This window comes from Eleginops maclovinus, chromosome 17 (genome assembly GCF_036324505.1).
Source record: "Eleginops maclovinus isolate JMC-PN-2008 ecotype Puerto Natales chromosome 17, JC_Emac_rtc_rv5, whole genome shotgun sequence".
Classification (NCBI taxonomy): domain Eukaryota; kingdom Metazoa; phylum Chordata; class Actinopteri; order Perciformes; family Eleginopidae; genus Eleginops; species Eleginops maclovinus.
The window spans coordinates 13,575,680-13,595,904 of record NC_086365.1 but is presented as its reverse complement, the minus strand read 5'-3'; the positions used below and the strand labels follow the sequence as shown (position 1 = coordinate 13,595,904).

General features: G+C 40.7%; 2 protein-coding genes across 5 annotated transcripts; one reads left to right on the top strand and one right to left on the bottom strand.

The window, feature by feature from the left end:
- Positions 1–47: 47 nt before the first annotated feature.
- pphln1 (periphilin 1) lies at positions 48–16,794 on the bottom strand. 4 transcript variants are annotated; one of them, XM_063905885.1, is made up of 11 exons: positions 16,686–16,794; positions 16,007–16,045; positions 15,531–15,595; positions 15,135–15,350; positions 14,823–14,884; positions 14,589–14,705; positions 13,374–13,552; positions 12,917–13,003; positions 9,967–10,022; positions 6,512–6,652; positions 48–845 (listed from the first exon to the last, which is right to left on the bottom strand). In XM_063905885.1, coding segments are annotated over exons 2-11 (1,188 nt in total). In that variant the 5' UTR covers positions 16,008–16,045; positions 16,686–16,794; the 3' UTR covers positions 48–581. The 4 variants fall into 4 exon arrangements, with proteins under 4 accessions (XP_063761955.1, XP_063761957.1, XP_063761958.1 ...); XM_063905887.1 differs by having other exon boundaries at positions 13,380–13,552; XM_063905888.1 differs by lacking the exon at positions 12,917–13,003.
- Positions 16,795–17,333: 539 nt separating this feature from the next.
- Positions 17,334–20,120, top strand: zcrb1 (zinc finger CCHC-type and RNA binding motif 1). The gene is made up of 8 exons (XM_063905890.1): positions 17,334–17,510; positions 17,950–18,052; positions 18,252–18,280; positions 18,430–18,541; positions 19,165–19,272; positions 19,389–19,498; positions 19,580–19,658; positions 19,779–20,120. The coding sequence occupies exons 2-8, from the start codon at positions 17,969–17,971 to the stop codon at positions 19,929–19,931; spliced, it is 675 nt and encodes a 224-aa protein (XP_063761960.1). The 5' UTR covers positions 17,334–17,510; positions 17,950–17,968; the 3' UTR covers positions 19,932–20,120.
- Positions 20,121–20,225: the final 105 nt, after the last annotated feature.

Genomic DNA, 20,225 nt, shown 5'->3' with positions numbered 1-20,225 from the left:
TCAAGTGTCAGCAGGATGTTTGTGTAAAAGACCACAAAACCTCAAAGTCAACAGGAATCATGTTTACTGAAATCTGCAGAGAAACCTCAGTTTGTGCAAATGCTTGTCTCAACATCATCCAAACAAAGCCTTGTGCAGGTTTTTCTGGGAAAGAGAGAATATAAAAAGTTGAAATGAGACGACATAATCAAGCCAAACCAAACTGGCATTTCTCTAGACAGTACAAATGTATACAATAATGTAAATTAAGCAGCACCGAGTCGTTCATCTCACTGCTACACCAAGTCTTTGTATTCCCCAACAACATATTTTCTCAAATAATAAAACCGACGTTCACCATTTCCACTGCGACTTTTAAATAACCACACATTTTTCCGATAATATTTTAGATCTTTCAACACGGACCTTGATAGTAAAAAAAAAGGGTCAGTTCAAAAGTTAACACTGTTACTCCACTCATGCAAGCTGTCCCATGTTCGAGTGGAAGCTGCTGTCGGAATTGTTCCAACAGATCCAACAATCCAAAAAATATCCGAGTAACCGTCGTGTTCATTCTCTCACGGAGCAGATGGCCCGATGTGTCAGTAAGTCGAGCTGTGATTGGCTCCTGTCTTTATGAGTTTATGACCCGTTGACGGGGTGGTGGAGTCGCACATGGAGGGTTCTGGCTGCCGGACCACCTCGTCCAGCTCGTTGATGAAGTGTTTGAAGTCCTCCAGGCACCGCTCGCGGATCTCCCCGAGGTTCTCCCTCAGGGGAACCTGCAGCTGCTTCTCCAGGTTGGGGTCTTTAGCCACCAGCATCTTCACCACCATGCCGAATGTCTCGCAGTCCTGCCGGTACACCTGGAAGTGCACAGAAGCATGAGTTAAAGAGGCCTTATCATCCCTTTCCTGTTGTGTGCTATTTTAGATTTTGGTGCATGTGAAGGGTTTGCAAAGGCTACAATTACAAAGTTATGGAGCAGCACAGATAGTAAGAGAAAAATAAAGACCTTTCTGAACATTAAAGCATGTAAATATGTCACGGAAGAGGCACAAAATACAAATATGAACCTAAAAATGAGCAAAATGTCCTCTTTTTAAAAAGCTTATAGGAAAAAATGATGAAAATCGAATCCTTCCTCCAAGGAAATAATCTAGATTCATTTGTATGTATATTTTAGGAATTAAAAGTCTGGGCTGGGCGATTTATTAATATTTTAAACGACACAAGACTAGTCATTGATTTAGGATCTTGTGATATCTTAAGTGGTTTTTCCCTTGTTCTTAAAGGCTGTATTTTGAGGTATTTGGTCGCCCTAACCCTTTTTCCTTAAAATCGCCCAGCCCTACTGATGAGTGTCAAGAGGCAAGGGTCAAAACCTATAAAAGAAAACTCTTCACCCCCACAATTAGGTTTCTTGTTTCCTTCCTGCCTGCCTATCCTGGCGCCTAGGTGTAAACATCCCAGTGTCATTGAGGCCGAGCGGATCGTTCTGGTGTCAACACACATCACGCAGTGTCAAAAGATAAACACTTTTCCTCTCAAGTTTAATAAGGGCCCTTTTATATTAGGACAGGGTGGCCCAAGAAGCAATAAAAGCTCCGGTTTAGAGGCTCATAACAGGTGTGAGAGGGACAATGAGGAAGAGGCGCTGGAATCTTGTTTGGGAGCTGCCATTTCACACCCAGCCTCAAATGTCTCATAAAAGCAATGGAGGGGGTGGGGGGGGGGCTTTTGTATGAAGAGGCCTGATTAGCAAAACACAGAACAGAGGATCGTTTCTGATTCCAGAAGAGCTGATAACGGCATTTAAGTACTTTTAAAAAATATCTATATAGAAAATATGTCTATTTTCCAGAAGATGTTCCAGATTGGCTGTGGATGGTTCACACACATATCTGGCTTGGGTCCTATGCTGCATCTCTCTGCCTTGTTTCCTGTTGTCCCTTCCCTAGTGTAATCTAATAATAGCCCTAAGTGCTCCAAATATAGACGAGAATTACTGCCTTGCAGCGAAACGCCCATCGAACCAGTTACGTTGCAGTTTGAGACGTTTGTGAAAGTGTCTTAATTAGCACATGGGGTCACAGTGAACTTGATCTTAGACCACCAAATCATTTCATCCTGCAGTCTAAGTTGCGGTTTGTGGCAGAAACCATGTAATTCTCTCTAGGAATGGACGGATTACTCTTGGGTTGTTTCTAGCTGGAGGCGGTGTAGAAATACACATCAGGACATTTTGTAATTGGCCAGCTCTACGGCTCTTCAAAAACCGTCCAGATTTTAGACACACACCTCAGTTTCTCTGTGGACTGCTGCTGTTCACTCCCGTCTCCATCTGTCCCTTCATTATTCTTTCCCTAGAAAGTTGCTCTCCATTACCGCACCTGATACGACTACTTATTAAGTCGTGCCGCGGGCGGACGCAATGGCACCTACAGTGACGAGGCCTGTGTGTTTATACGTGTGCCTGCGAGTGTAAAATTAGGCCAGGCTGGGTTTCAGTCATTCACCGGATACCAACGCTGGCTTCGGTGCTGCGGGGCTTTCTGGCTCGCTGGCTTATTTATAGCTTTACACTACGTTCCCAGAGCAGAGAGCATGGCCGGAGTAGAGGAGAGATCAGAAATAAAGATCTGTTGTCAAACAGAGTGTACGTACTCGCAACAACAGGAGGCAACTTTCCAAAAACTACGCAGGATTTCTGTGGCTTAAAACATCGGTCTTTGGCGATATTAATGACATCATATAACACAATGTTTTTGACTTAAAAACATCAATATTAATGAGGTTGTGTGACCATATTGTAGCGTTAGTGCTTTAACAACATACTGACAACAATGAGGATTTTGATAAATGACTGCCTTTAAAACTCTTTTTTCATAAACAAGCTCTACACGAATAATTTCAAATATATTTTGATGTCCTTTGGCATCTTATTTACATTAAAAGACGTTAATTGTGGATCAATTTAGGCAAACTTTGATATTGAAATATGGTTGGCGAGCCACTCCGCACCCAATCAAGAGTCCAGATTTGGCCCACAGGCTTTGAGTTGAGTATCACTGACATAGACCAATCCTCCTGATACTATCCACTATACAACTTCCCTGCCAAGATTTCTGTTCGGGGATTAAGATCGGCGTCTACGCCTCCTTCTTGACCCTCAGAAAACTCTTTCAGTGTTGGAAGCAGTTACCAATCCAGAATCCAACAATAGGATAAATGAATTTACAGGAAATGTGAGGACACATGTAGAACATACAAACACTTTCAGGAAAGAGTGCTAGAGTAAAATAAACAAATTCTGGGAGTGTCTACACCCCATGCACATTCTCCGTGTACAATACATGATGAAGTGGACGATGTGGCAAAGATCAGACGAACGAAACTCAAACCTGTGATAGCCCTACGCTGGATTTAGCAACAAAAAAAATGGTCCTATTTATGTCTTATCATAACCTCAACAGCTGATAACTGACAGTCAACGTATCGTAGGAAGTATCCAATCAATGGTGCCGACTTTGAATACAGGGAAAGTTGTTCCGAGATAACAATGTGCTGAAAATGAACTTCCCGAAACCCCGCCTTTGTCAGGAAGGAGAAAAGGCCAGTTCTTGACTTTGGGTGGGGTCGGTCCAGAGCCGTCTCTGCCTCTCAGAGCTTCTTTAACTTTCTTTAGCAAGGTTAGGAGCAAGCATTTGAGCCCGAGTGGCTTTAGAAAAATATAGAGGAGTTGGGGCCTGCGTCTGGTTTTCGAATATATTTAGAAACCTCAACAAGTGAAATGAAACTCCCTCTGTATCACAGCCTGGACTGTGAGGAGTAAAACACAATACCCTTTATTGCCTCTCGTGCCTTGTAACTCACTGTAACCACTTAGTCTGTCCTGCAGCCAAAGTCAACCCTGACAATGAGGAGGGCTTCAGGTTGAATTTCAGCAGACCTATTTCACTTAGCTACACAAACATGCGGTGGTACGATGCGGCTCAGCACCATGCCGGGCCGATGATGGAAAGTCCCGAATGAAAAAGGGTAGTTAGTGAGGAGCTACTGGAACGGAGTGTGTTTGTGTCCGTGTGTACAGAAGAGATGGCTAGACCAGATCGGCTGCAGAAAGCCAAACATCTGGACGACACTTGTCAGGAGGCTGAACACGTCGAGTGCCTGCTGTGACAGAAACCGTGCTGAGGCTTTGTTGTTTCAGACCGAAAAGGAAAGTGTGTCCTGGGCATGCTGGGAAACGAATACCAGCCACCAGACCCGGGCCAAGACATTTCCCAGTTTGTTTTGTCTGCCCTTTTTTGGCAGGTAACATACCATTATGGAGGCGGTTCTCACAGTTTTAATCAGTATTTATACACGTTTTGAAAGGGTTACAAATGTCTACTCACCAAAATCTGAAAGACCTTCCTGATTGTCCATTTATTTTTGGGAAAATGTCTAGTTGGACGACATTTTGAATAATTGGGATATACGGGATGTTTAATCTGTTTTCATAAGCAAGAGAATTAGATTTCTCAACACGAGACAAAAACAATTAGAACTTTTTTTTCGACTTTCTTTTTTGTTTTGAACTTAAAAATGTTTAAATACATTTTTAAAAATGTGTCAGATAATCCCCCCAAAAAATGTGCCCAAATCCTCTTCAATGGTTTTACATGGTTTGTTTTACTTCCTGTGTTTTGAAGGTATTTACTTCACTTCATTTTTTGTCTTAAAATGTGTTCTGTCTTTATGTAGAGCACTTTGTAACCCAGTTCGCAACGATGTAACGATGATATCTGAGCATAGAAATGCAAGTAAATCATTTCAAACAGACATCTCGTTTTTTATAAATATCCAAGCGTTGTAATATAAAAATACTTGAAATAAATCAAACCTTCAATAAAATAAACTCTGGCTCTGTTAACAAAAACGGGCAATGTCTATATAATGTTGATCTCTTATAGAGGTAGGGGAAACCTGCTGTTTATCCTGCCATCATATAGGCTTACATTTTGGGGTCATTCTCATGCAACATCAAATCCAATGTAAACACAACAGGGAGTATCGAGGTCAGAGAAATAGATCGAGGTTGTGTCCACACGTGGTACGCCAAGTCGATAACGCAATTATCGTCCCAGGCCTCGTAGTGTGTTGCAAAGTGAAATCTACTGCATCTGGCAACCCCAGAGAAACTTCATATCCCTGAGAAAGTGGAATACACAGTTTGCACAAGGAGGCTGACAACTGAAACACACCGTTACCTGAAGACTATTCTCAACATGCGTCTTGCTAATTGTTTTTGCGTAATCTGTACCGTATGACAAAAAAACTAATAACCACACTGCCGAGCGGGAATGACGTGAGGAGATGCAGGTGTGGAGAAAGAGACAGAGCTGTAAAACAGGCCAGAAGCTGCAGCCTCAGCCACCCTGCTGGAACAGCCTATAGGCTCTGTGGCGCAGCTCAACGTGGGGGTGCAGTGTGAGCTCCAGGGCAGAGCTGGCTGGGGTTTAATGGTCCCAGTAAAGCAGCGGTGGTGCTCACTGGTGCAGGAATGGCCTTCATTAGATAACTGGGCAGAGCTGGAACCTCGAGCCCCGGGGCGGTTTGAGCTCCGTTGAGCCCGCGATTTATTGTACGCACAAATCTATACCATGCCTGAGCTTTGCTTGTGTTTCTGCTTTCGTTTATGCGTTCGTGTAATGTACATTAGCCTAGTGTTTCTATATCCGTGTGGGTAAACAATGGAGGGTTGTTCTGTGGAGCTGTGCGGGATATTAAAACTGCTGTAAACGTTTTAATGAGCAGTTTTTGAACCAAGAGCCATCAGGACCAACCAGCTTTGCCAGATAGTGAACCATCATTCGGCCGTGATATCCGACGGGCAGCGGTGACATTTGGCGTACCCATCACTGTGCCTGGTGGACAGAAAAGTTAATTTCCTGACTTGTTAGGAACATAATGACAGGTGGAGGTTCCAGGAATGCCTACCCAGTGAAATAATCCAGAAGAGAAATCAAGGTCACCATATGTAGGGGATTTTGCCAAGGGTACAGTGTGTGTCACGCATGAACCAAGACTACAAAGCGCTTCGAGTGGTCAGAAAGACATCGAAAATAGCTTTATTACACACACTCCATCTACCAATACTAAATATATTTAGTTTCTTAACAACTGCTGCATAAATACCAGTAAAAATATGAATCTAATTCAGCATCCATCCACTCTTCTTTTATCAGCTCATGGTGGGTTTACAGAGAACAGGGTTTCTACTTTTTCCAGGAGATATTTAGTGATGATGTAGCTGATATTACAGACAGAGATAGAGGCATACTCTTAAATGTCTTTGTGGAAGTTTGGACACAAATTATCTGTGAAATAATCTTTTTGAAGCTTGGAATTTATGACAAATGACAGGAAAAGCATTTCACTTAAATGGGAGCTACATTACAATCAGGCTCACGACTCTAATGCTACTTTAGGATTCACGTAACTTTTTCCCCAATAAAAAGACGAGCTAATGTACACTGGGCAGTACCTTCTCTATCTCCTGAGCTTTTCCTGAGATGGCCAGCGCTCGTCGCTCCTGGAAGTTTCCTGTCGCCAACATTTGGTTCTCCTCCTGAACCGGAGTCACCAGCGGCTCCTCTCTGTCTTTTTCTGGGGCGTGGTTGTCCTCCTGGAAAAAGGGAGAAGGACAGCCAGGTGATTAACTGTCTGAGGAAGACTCAGAGAGGAAGAATTGACAATTAAAAACAAAAACTATACATGAAATGGAAAACAATGATCAGCAACTTAGAGCCAATCACATCATCCCAGTGCAACCTGACCTACTGACTGTTTAACTTCAAGGCAAAGATGTGCTCGATGAGGCGTACCAATGGATGAAGCTCAGATTTACAGGAGTTCCTGAAGCTGAAAAGCCAGAGTATACCCTGAGAAAGTTTGGTGCTGTGGATTTCTGGTTATAACTATTCAAGAAATTCATAGAATTACATCAGATTTATACACCACAAAAGCTGCCACATCATTTTTTTCCACTGATCTTATTACTTAGCAAACCATGACTAAAACCTGGCTCAACAGGGCGCTCGTTTTCCAAAGTAAATTGTAGAATGTGATATGTTTTTATTTCTTAACAATGGGAAATGGGGCCAAGATGAGCCGTTCTAATGGATAGCCTGGAAACCCTATCACCCATCAGTATTGCTGCGAGAGCCAGAAGAAATAGCAAAAGGCAGAAATGAGGCCAATTTGGATCAACGCTCAATTTCTTTTGCTCATTTCCTGATTCTATTAGAGTTTGAAGGCCAGGGAGCAGAGTTGCCCAGCCATGACTAAGGTCCACTCATACATTAAAAAGGGAAACGGGCCGCGGACTAAGTCATATTAAATCTACAGATGAACGCGGGCAGACATCGCAGTGCTGTCGAAGATAAAAAAGAAAAAGGCAAGATTCATAAAAGCATCATCCAATTATTCCTCCGTCTGATTCTCTCCCTGAAGCTATGCTGGGAGGAGTCCAGAGTGTACGCCTGTACGTTTGTCAGAGTTCCTTAGTCTCTGAGAATATATCTGTCTGAGTCTTTCACTTCAGCCGGCTGGGCTCGGCGTCATCAATATATAGATGTACGTTATACAAACGGAACAGAACTGAAATGTGGTCAGGATGATCTCTGTCAATGGGTTAGCTCTACCTACCGGCACAGGCGGGCGGAAAGTAGCAATTTGCTAAAACTCAAACATCTTGTTCATTGTTCTATCTATTCTTAGTGCATTGTCCCTGTTCAAATGAAGAAACATATCACGTAGACATGGATGTTTAAAGAGGTTTTTGGACCTAAAAACCTCGTGAATTGGTCTGGTGAATCAAGAACTGACCATTAAATGAAATATGACTGCTGAGGATTTCTAATTACTGCTTTAACAAATGATTTAATTCATCTTGTCCCCCCATAATACATAGCTGAAAGAATACACCAATCCAAGTGGGAACTAAACAACAGATGTTTATGAGCTTGCCGGTCTAGCTTGCCCTGATCCTATGTCTTTACCTTCAATGTAGACATGCTGGAAATCCAAAAGGAAGCCAAATTAAATGGCATTCAGCCAATTTGTTTTGGAGAAATTTCACCCCTGAATTGAAACCTGATGGTGACGCAGTCCGTCTAAAATGTCATTATTATATATTATCTCATCCTAAAAGACATTTGTGTGAACAGGCCATTGTAACTATGAGGTACGGCCCAAAATATGTGTTGTAACGACAAAGTTGCCTACTGTGACGGCAAAATTCAGATTGGACTGTAATGCCAAATTTCCCTCAAAACGTATTGCCATAGAAAACATGATGCCACCGGGAATGGCTTTCCTCAGCATGTAGGCATTTCAAACAATAGACTGACTGACGCTACACCCCTAAAAATATCACAACAACTAAAACCTGTCCTTCTGAAGTTACAACAGGTTTATATCCCATGATCCTCTGCCTGCTTGTGTTCCCTGTTAGCATCCTCAGAGCTCAGTAAGTAAATGTCATCCTACTGTAATGAAAGAGTCTGCCTCGCACAGGGATGCATCACTTTGGTGACCTTTTCAGTTACAGGGCATGCTCTCCACACACTACGCCAGCATGGCTGAAGCTGCTCTTTGGAACCCCCCCCCCCCCCCCCCCCACCTTTCTTCTGTCTGGGATGGCTCCAGAGAGCCTGCCAGTGTGTTTGTTGAATCCCCACAGCAGGCAGCGGCCAGGGCCATAAGTGCAAGCTTTAGAGGGGGCACGGTGCAGGCCTTTCATCTCGGCCAAGGTTACGGGTCTGTGCCCCCAGAACACAAAAACAACAATGCACCACAGGCTAGATCAAACAGCAGTGTGTGTGGAGGGGTGGGGCACTTTGTCAAACTTTCATCACAGCTGGATGGTGGTGGGTGGCACATAAGGAGGAGAGGACTGTGTTTTCACTTTGTTACGCATCTTGTAATTTCTCGAGTATAAAGCAAGTGCATGGATTTGCAAATATGTCGCCCACTCAAGAAGAACATTCTGATTCACTCCAGCGTGCTCTGGAAAAGATCAGAGGGCTGCTAATGGGAGAAATAACGAGCCTTGGTTGACATTACAGCGGCATTTAAGGATAGTTTTATGGGCTTTTTGATCAAAGAGCACGTCAGGAGAATGAGGGCGCAGTTTAGTTTACAGAAGAAGGGTTTAATGCTTGACATTGGACGGCAAACTGCGTGCCTCAGTATCATTTCATTAATCTAAATCATCTATTCCATATGAAATGGATGAGACACTGTAGTTACACATCAATTTCTCTCACATGCTACATCCCCAGCTGCCAAACACAGTATATTGCTCTTAAACAGAAAAAAAGGGAGCGATTGTTCTTTGTAAATGGTCTAAACTCAGTCCGTTGAGATCCACAGGGACTCCTCCTGGCTCTGCGGCTTAGATCGCGTGATAACGCCTGCGACTCGAGCGACCGGGCTAGCCTCTTCCCTTCTGGGTGGCCGTGTCCAGACGCACTGCGCCTAATCACATCTGATTCTATTTACACTCCTCTGCGTAGGTGGAGATGGAGGATATCAGCCGAACAGGCAGGAGATATCTAAATTAAATACTCGCTAAAAGTTTGAAGCACGGCTCGTACTTTCGTAGACACTTGAGGCCCGGTTTTTTAACTACAACTCTTGTGATGGAAGTCTGCTTACAGCACAGGTAAACAAAGCGCAGGCCCGATGGCTTTTATGCGCTGTGCGACGGCCACTTTAAAACCCATTAACATACTTCAATGCAACTAAACACTTATTAGAAGGATGGCATTTAAGACGTTCCAGATGTATCCTGCTGTACAGTGACAAAAGCCTGGGTGTATAATAAACAAAAAAGGGTCTTTTTTTCAGGATGGAATTGTTATTTGTAATAGAAGACACGTTTGAAAAGAAGTAAACAGGCTTGTTCTTAAGCACATTAGGGTTGTAGTTTGGTACCTTGATTGAGATTGCGCTGTGTGGGGAGCCTTCTCTCGACAGGCCGGGGATTTTATCTGGAGAGAGAGAGAGTGAAAACAAAGGCAAAGAAGATTTAGAATGGAGAAAATGAAAGGAAGCAGTGGAAGAAGACCGTATGTTAGGAGAGTGTTTGTTGTAAGTAAGGGGTGATGCTTGGTTCCAGGATCCAGACCGGTACCTAGGCTAGAACAATCAGGACACACATGGTTCACAAGCATGCTGCAAAGTCAAAATGAGTGGAGTCAACATCACCAGACCCCTCATATCGCTTGCCCTTTCTTACTCTGACATGTTTATCCCCAGCTAGTACTCCAACCAAGGTTTCATCCATCAGACATCCTATCCCTACTCCCTCTCGCTCCACACACACGACCTGGTGGCATCTTTACGAGGCCTGACAAAGTGGCAGACGGAGCGGGGAGTGATCCGGCTGCTGAACACATTACAAACACTCCTCTCTCTCTCTCTCAGGTTACCCACACCGGGAATAGGTTGAGTTTAACGATTGTAACCTTTGTATGTTTCTGAAACAAACCCTCCTGCATGTCATTTCATCCCGCTTTCATTCATCTGTTCGGGAAAACATCACTTGGAAGACATGGGGCTATATTACGTACGGTACGATGGAGGAGTTGAATTGTGAATTGGCAGTGGTTTTCTGGTGATACCATGGAAATAACAGACATTTCAGATTAGTTGAATAAAAAATCAAATAAAATGTAATTACTTTTTGTCTATTTTGGTGTCCCGACTTAAGTCACCAAAAGTAAACATTAATGATGTCTCCTTTCTATTTTAAGACACAACATTTCAATAATATAATAATTGTCTTAAAGCAAGTTATCAGTGGGGGATGTGTCATTGTGATATCTTCGATTTATACGTTATTCTCCTTAAGTGTCCTGAAAATGTATGGAATTTTACGTCTTCAAAATCCTTTAAATGTTTGTTTTTTTCTGATACCAACTCAAAACTCTCCATTTGTACAGAGGATATTGTTCATATACCATCTTTAGCCTGATAAATAAATGGTTTTATTCCTTAAAACATGGCAAACGTATATGATCATTTAAATTATTTGTTGGATTAATAAACGAGCTTTAAAAAAGGTTCATTTCGGTTTAATGAATGCAAACTATAGCATATTTAACAGGATAATACCGTACTGGCACATTTAAACAAAACGATTACCTTAAATCAACTGTACCCTGTTAACCGGAGGAGTTTCCCTTCAAACGTGGATTTCTGATGAGCTTTTCTATTGGTCTACAACATCTATACTGAGCTGTACTTACTGGAGAAATTGCTCTGAGAATAAGTCTCTTCATATCCTGTAGGAAGATCAAACCGTAAGGTCACTGACCGTGTTTACACAATAACTACACTCTCCCTCATCCGACAGCAATCCAGCAGGCACACTCACTGCCCCGATGTTTCACTGGAAATACGATTAATGATGCTGTGCTCAGCTTCTTAGAAGTCGCCGTCATGCATTACAAACATTGTGAGGCAACATTACTTTGAAACAGAAGCATGATGACCCCTGGCCATTGTAATGAGGTACACCGAGATCATTCTTGCGTAAAAAGGAGCAGCAAAAAGAATATGGTAGCACACTGTTTTGGTGGGGGTAAGATAAACAGCCTATGAAAAACGTGCCAAAAACAAAAGGTTATGCTCGCACTTTTAGCGTCCCATAATTTAAGATCTGTTGCTGCAAAGCTGGGAAATTAGTCATGTAAAACTCCAGGTGCAGAACATGACCTGTGTGAGTAACATGTATGATGGAATCAAATTCTAAGAAATCAAACTGGGATAGAGCGGTGCAAGAATGAGTCCTAAAAAGTGGAAATTAGTTAGCATTTTACCACTTTTGGGTCAACATCTTTGGAGGGGTTTTTATTTAGATGCCTGAAAATAAGATCTGTGGTTCTATGACATAAAACACCAGTAAATCCCCTACTGGTGAAGTCTGAAGCTTCTATGTTTCATAAAACAGCAAAAGTATCTCCCCACCGACCATTAGCCGCCTTTAGCTTAGCGGTGGTGATTCACAGCTATGGCCCGTGATGTAGTTTGTTTAAAGCCCAACGTTAGCATTTACTTCTGCCGGTTTAAGCTTCAAAAAATAACCCGACAAAATTGGGGTTAGTGTGGAAATTATCCCGCTAAACTAAACATGCAAGTCTCATAAATGCTTGTTCGCCACAGATCTTATTTTCAGCAACTCCAATCCGATTTTTGGAGGGACACTTTGCTTTTCCCTCATCCCTGCACTGCTCTATTAAGAAGAGGCAACCGTCCAAGTATGCAGTTTGTCCAAATGAAAGCAAATGACATACAGCTTAAATATGAACTGTAATATGTACAGTTTGTAAAACAAAGCCTTAGTAAATGCGTCATTTGCAGAGCAGACGCACACTGACTCATAACTAAAGGGGGAATAATGTAGGCAAACATTAAGAGGATCTTATGATCTACTCTGGACAATTACGTTAAAAATGTATCTCCAAGGTTAGCATATGTAATGGTATATTTACAGATCAGTGCAGGATGGGGGAGTGCTACCACAAAAGGAACCAATTACTGCAAAATCACCTCTAGCTGCTAGGGAAAAACAGAATCATGATGCGACGAGCTTCAGATCTGGGTGAATAACTTCAGTGTCAATTAGGAGTTTATTTTAGTGTGGATAACTTAAATGAGGTTAAGTTCAATTTGTTTGATTGTCTTCTATAGGATTTAAGCTTTTCCAGGCCCTTCAGTCTGTCCTCCATCCTTGCATCCTTCTCCAAACTAAGTGTCAGTAAAAGGAAGCCGCAACATTTCCCTATGTCAGGAGAAGGATGCAAGGAGACGAGTGAGGAGCGACGGCTCTGCTTGTCGTCACCCAAGTCCGAGCTCGCTTCACACAGCTTTATGTACAGACCCAAAGTTTCATGTCCAATCTGTTGAGGGTAGAGCGCCCCCCAGAGGTGCTCAGCTACACCTGCATGACCCTCTGGACCGTCCACACCTGAAAAGCCGGTCACCCACATTATCAGTTAAAAGAGGAAGCCGAAAAGTAAGAGAAGAACATGAAGACAGCATATGCACACGTTGGGAGGGATCGTCCCGAATGAACGTCCTGACATTGTGTGTCTCTCTCTTTTGCCCCCCCTCTTCACCCAAATGCACACACACTTATAAATGATCCCTGATTTATTTATTTTTATAAAAAGTATAATTATTATTTTTTTACAATTTTACCGAGTACTGTTATTTATATGCTTTTTTTAATAATTAATTAATTTGGTACATTTTGAATAATTACTATTTATATAAACATAAAATACACTGCATCAGGGGAGTGGAGGGGCGGCGGGGGCACTACGGGATCTACATACTCTTGCCTTGCTGTGAGGGAAACGGCAGGCTCTTGGCTCTGTCCGGTGAGTAACCTCTGCTGCTGACGCTGGAGCCGGAGCGACTGTGGGGGGAGCGGGCCACCTCCCGACGCAACGGGGAGCGGTCTCTGAGGGGGGGGAACGGCGCAGTCTTCCTCCTGAAGTGGTCTCTCTCCTCCCTGGGAGAAGCAGAGGGGAATTATTAGAACAGTCAGATTATTGTAGGAGTTTGTCTGAATGTTAATAAGCTTCTCTTCCTCATCAGACGCTTCAACCAGGGAAGGAATATATCTAAGTACACTTTACTTTGAAGTACTCGTAGTTTCCTTGAGTCTTTTATTTTCAAGTCATTTCTACTTCACTACATTTCAGTGGGAATATAAAGTATGTTTAACACTATTGCGTTATCTGACAGCTCGAGTTACTCTGCAAATTTTGAGTCAACAAAAAAAGTGCATAAGATGGTTTGTTATAAATTAAGCTACCCAACAATATACAGGACTACAAGTATTAGAAATGATTAGACAGTTCATCACATTTGGTTATTGACTGATTTTCTTATCATTTTTTCCCCCAGCTTCTGTAATGTGAAGACTTTTTCTGCATCGAGTACTTTCACTTTTAATACTTTGAGATGAGTTTCCTTATATTTACGTGTAACACAATATTTTAACAAGTGGTTTTAGTCACATAAATCTGAATACTTTAAAAACCGCAGCTGTTTGAGAGAATCTGAAACACTTCTATCCCTTTTAGTACCAACACAGTGCAACACTGCCATCTAGCATTACGGCCTTAACATACGACAGGTTTAGATAAGATAGATAGAAGTACTTTATTGATTGAAATGTTTTTGTTGCAGCAGCGTAAAAACGAGACATTGTAATTACAAATAAAAAAGCATTAAAAAGAAAGTAAAAAAATATAAATTTGGGACTAAAAATTTACACAAAGTATAAACAAAAAATATCATATGCACATTAAATGTATATGGTGTGGAATATTAAAATGTAGAATGTACAGCATGGTTTAACTCCAGTTATCACAGTGAAGCTATGGAGCAGAGAGTTATAAGTCAGCCAGAGGTAATTCTGACTATTTACACAAGGTGTGTTCACTAATTACACACTTCCTTTCTGAGTGCAACATTTATAACTTCACTGAATAAACCACATAAACTTTGGCTATCCAGGGTTAGCATGCACTCAATCGTACCCTCTGTCCAGGTTGAGGATGGCCTGCACCAGCGTGTCCTCCCCGCTCTCTGGCAGCGATCGGGGCGCCGGGTAGATTCCTTGGTTTCGTGCGCTGTGAGGTTGAGGTGGACGGGCGCTGAGGGAATAACCACACAGATGTGAGGTCAGTTGCATACTGTGTACAACATGGCATGCCTGAGTGGAAGATAAGCTAAGAGTGTTTTAGTAAATATTGAAACAAGAAGCTGTTTACCCAAACTCCAGAGGCCGTCCTGGGAGGGGCTCTTCCCTGGGTACTCTGTAAGGATAGTCCTCCTACACAATAAAGAATGTGGAATATCAAACCATGACAGTGACCTTTGCTTGCTTTTTATATATATAAATTAACCTCATTTTCCACTTTATGTAACAGCATATCAAGATGAATGCCTGATCATTTTAAGTCAAACGTCTTTAAGACACAAAGACATTTGACTTTGAAATGAGTTGTGTTGGTCTTTGGAAGTTTCTTTTTATTTACAGGTTAAAACACAACATTGATTAGTATGACTTTGAATTTTCTCACCCTCCTTGAAGGGGGAACAGCTCTTCGCTCTGCAGGGAAATGGATGTTGTCAGCATGGTAGCCCCTCTGTTCTTCATGATAATTTCGTGGACCTCCTCCGTTCGGGAAGTAGCGTGGTCCCGCTTCGTATTCGTACCCGCCGCGGCCATAATCTTCCTCCGGCCTGCCAAAGGGAACCCTCCGCTCCATCGCCCCGGCAGCACGTGGGTACGCACCCTAACAGGATGGGTATATGTTAAGATATGCAGTTATAAAAAAAGGTTATGTTATAACAAAATGATATTTAATGGCTGCTGCTTTGGTTACAAAAAAAGTCTTATTTCTTGTCTTGCGCTACAAGGTCAAAAGTGATAATGGGAAAAAACAATAGACAGAATTCACTTTGTTCACACTAACCGGTCTCTCTGTTAAAAAGCGTTCATCGTACACCTCTCGTATGTTCCGGTCTCTCCTGTATGTCACTGTGAAAAGAAAAACAGTTAGAGATGCTTAGAGTATGTACATGGAATCGTACAAAAATAAATAAGCCAAGAAGTTGATGTAGTCCTTGATGGTGTGTTTGTTCAGGTCAACCAATTTGGGCAGCAATATTACAGTAAATCACTAGATAATGCAAGTATTACTTTTGTGCAATACCCCCGCTCATGTGCAATATACACTTATGTGCAATTTGTTAGCATTCCCAGAGCGTTATATATTTTTACATGCTAAATCAATTTTTGTTTTTGCCTGAAGTGCATGATGCAACGTGAAGAAAGATCTTGCATGAAGAAATATATACAAGTGTGTCCCAATTCTTGAATGTGCCACATTATTCTGTTTTCTTTTATGTGTTCTCTATCAAAGGCAATAGTGGCATTTCTCTTACTTACTTTTGGACCTCGCAGTGATTTAACGATCTTGAACACAATCTGTAAAAAGATTTAGATTATACAGTGTTAGATTAAACACTTGGACAACATTTCTTCATACTGAAGCGTATACAAATAACAAATAATTCAGGGGAAACACGTGATAAGATGCACATATTTTAAAATGATTAATTATTAATAAAATAGAAAACAAAGTTTGACAACTAGATGTCATCACATAAGATAAGTTAATACGAGATATATTTTATTGATCCCAATTACTTGGAATACGTTTTCGTTCAGCTATTTGGGAAAACAAGTAGATGTCATCACAGAACATTACATCAGTTATTGAGCTGGCTGAGGGCTCATTTCTGCAGAACAACAACACAGTAAACATAGCTTTAGCTAGATAACACCTAGACTATTAATTACAAAAACCCTTTCATGTTCTGTAATGGTAATACACTGCTTAAAACTGAAGAACACCTACAACAAAATACAAGCAATGCTAACATTAGCCCTCATAAGTGTTGAAAGCTTTCACACGTTCAAATTGGTCGGGTTTTTTAATAGATATCAACACTCAAAACACCAAATACTAATTCTCGTCAAAACATTGCATCTAAGAGATGATTGCATTTTAAATAACGCATAGTAAAGGGCATTAATTCCAGTTAAGGAGGCAACGAAATCTTACCTTTCTCCCTATCGTTTAGTTAGCTTAGCATTTCCCGGTAGCTACATGGACAGGCGGTTCTTTTTATTGGACAAGGATGCGCATACGTCATCAAGAGGGGACGTTCAGGCAAGGCGTTTGTTTCTTGTTTTTTTTTAATATACATAATATAAAATTGGACTCAGTAAATCTGTAGTAAAAGAAAAAGCAAGAGTGGCAACACAAAACAAAGCGTTGCACATAATTCAAAATTCAAAAGGAGTAAAAAATAAATTATTATGAAATATCTCAAAATATAAATTAAACAGAAATTATACAAGTTCACCGCGAAGATAAACATCTGTAAACTATCTGGCAAATAAATCACTATTAAAGGGCCAATTTACAGCTAACACAATATAAAAACAGGATATTATTTACATTAAGTGTGCAAGGAATTGCATATTAAATTAAATATAAATGTAAAATGTACAGTCCTGTTAACGAACGAGAAATGTTTTATTTCATGGTTCTTTTCATACAATTTATCTTCTTTAACTGTGTCTATGTATGCACCAAATGCAGCATATTTCAATTAAATATCAGACATTTGACCAGGGCGACTATTATATTATTTGAGACATTTTTGGGGGAGTAGATATTTCTGCGCCACACTCCAATACACTAGGTGGCGCTAATGCACCGTTAACGCTGGTGCTCAGCCGCCAAAACACCGTAAAGACAGGAGGAAGAAAGCTTCTGTTTCTTTTTGCTCAACATTAGCTTCAGACTTTTATATATATCATTCTACTTCTTTTTAAAACACTATCATTTTTAGATTGTTATCATACGGTGGAGACTGTTTTGGTAAGTCATTTGTACTCCTCTGCTTGCACTTAATTTTAAATGTGAAACGCGACGTGCACATTTTGCTGCTTTACACTACTGTATTTTGATATACTATCATGTATTTCTGTTGCGCTAGTATATTGGCCTTGTATAGAACAGTCTTGAGTAAATATATGTATGTAATGCCTAAGCCTCTGTAACTATCTATCTATCTAAAGATAAACATTACAATTATCAGTCAAAAATACCTATTTTCAAACATTGTAAAATATACAGAATACATTAGAATACTCTCTAATGTACCAAGCTACTGTACAACTAACATTGTGTACAGTAACTTGAAACTAAGTGTTAGGCTGCAATATGCTGGTACAGTATGTGCAGATTGTTCATGCTTATGGAGAGGGAGAACCTGGACTAACTATGAAGCAAACTATGTGATCTTTTTCTCTCCCAGTGTGTTGTATGCATCCAGTATGAGCGGGGGGTTGGCACCGAGCAGAAGCACTGTGTATGTGTCAAACCTGCCATTCTCTCTTACAAACAACGACCTGCACAAGGTAAGATCCTACACAAGTTCATCAGTGCTAGGAAATCAGAATCAGAATCAGAAATACTTTATTTATCCCAAACTGGGACATTTTTTCAAATAATGTGAAGGATGCTTTTGTTTGGCAACAACAATGAGTGAAATACCAACCGTTGTATCTGAATGCAAGAAACCTCAATATTGAAACAGATTGCTTTGTTTCATTTCAGCTTTTCACCAAATATGGAAAAGTTGTAAAGTAAGTATGGCTTTGACATAACAACCTACACCAAAACAGCAGTTTTGAATTCTTAATTTGGGTTTAAAGACTGTACTGATCTCTGAAGAAGCCAGCCTGCATCATTATTATCATACGATAGGTATTAATAACTGTCATGCTTATTTCAGGGTTACAATCGTTAAAGATAAAGAGACTCGCCTGAGTAAAGGGGTGGCGTTCGTTCTCTTCCTGGACAGAGAATCAGCTCATAGCTGTGCAAAAGCAGTGAACAACAAACAGGTGAGTCTGTCATATTACATTTTTCAATCTTATTTATTTAAGAATATAAATGATACAAATACAAATAAGGTACAGAATCAAAGTACAACAAAAATATTAGTATTGTTCAAATATGCAGTTTGTGTTGGTTGCTTTCTTATTTCTATTTTTTTTAAATAGTGGTGCCATTTTGCTGTAGTTCTTGGTAATAGGGTCCAAAATGTGATTTGGAGACAGAACACCTCTTTTTATGAAAGTTAAATCTTACCATAAATAAAATAAACAGTAGAGAAAAAATAATATATTTATGGATTCCATCCCCTTTCAAAAAATATAAAACATCTCTTCAACCTGAAGTTGTATTGATTGTCAATTTCTTTCTTTTGAATACTGTCGGACCAAAGCATTACAGATTAAATACACTGATAGAACAATACTATCTTCTTCTAACTGACAGGATGCACACTCGTATTCAACATCAATTAAAACCTTTCCCGTGTCTTTTTTTGCAGGAAGTCATATTAAGACCATTTGTGTTCACATACTGTGTGTCACTGAGCACACACTGCAGTCTCCCAATCAGTGATGTTTTGATGAATAACAGATATAAACTTGATATAGTTACACATATGTTTGTCTCCCAGTTGTTTGGCAGAACAGTGAAAGCCAGCATTGCCGTAGACAATGGACGAGCAACTGAGTTCATAAAAAGACGCAACTACACGGACAAGACTAAATGTTACGAATGTGGGGTCAGTGCTTATTTTTTTCATGCCATGTCTTCACATTTCATTGAATTGCTTGTAGTCTTCTCTGAATGTGTAGAAAACTATCTCAGAGAATGTGTAGTGATTGTGATTTCTTTCAGGAAACGGGTCACATGAGCTACGCATGCCCCAAAAACATCCTGGGAGAAAGGGAACCTCCGAAGAAGAAAGAGAAGAAAAAGAAGAATAAGGCCGAACAACCTGAGCATGTGTACGTGTTTTTTTGCTGATGTTGTGAGATACTAGATTATTTCCTTTTTGTAATTCCTACATTTTTCCTTTTCCGTTAAAGTGAGGAAGAAGAGGAAGAAAGTGAAGAAGAGGGAGAGGACCCAACCTTGGACAGTCTGAGCCAAGCCATAGCTTTTCAGGTAAGCGTGCAGGGATAGAATTCCAATAGACATCTTGACTTAAATGCACCATACAATGAGACTATAGTTATGATCTTTTAGCAGTGTTATCTTCGCTTTTCAACCCGTTTGTCCCCTCAGCAAGCCCGTATCGAGCACGAAGAGGAGACGCAAAAGAAGCGAGTGCGTTTGTCCCAAGAGGAAAATGCTCACGCTTCAACATCCTCAGACTCCAAGAAACCAAGGATCAAAAAGAGCGCGTACTTCAGTGACGAGGAGGAGCTTAGTGACTGATGATACAGGATTTAGACATAAGCCGTTTGTTAAATATTCCTTTATTTTTGTAAGTTGTATTGTATTATATGGGAGATGCATCCTTTTCACGGATACAATTTGTTTTTGTTTTTTTACTTCTTGTAAATAAAATGAAATCATTGTAGTACTTTTTTTTTTGTATGTCAGTCAATAAAATCTTACACCAAATGGGTTGTTGTTGTTGTTGTTCCGGTGTTAAACAAATAATGAGAATGGAAAAAGGAAACAAATATTACCAAATTGTATTCATTTCATTTATTTATATTTAATAAC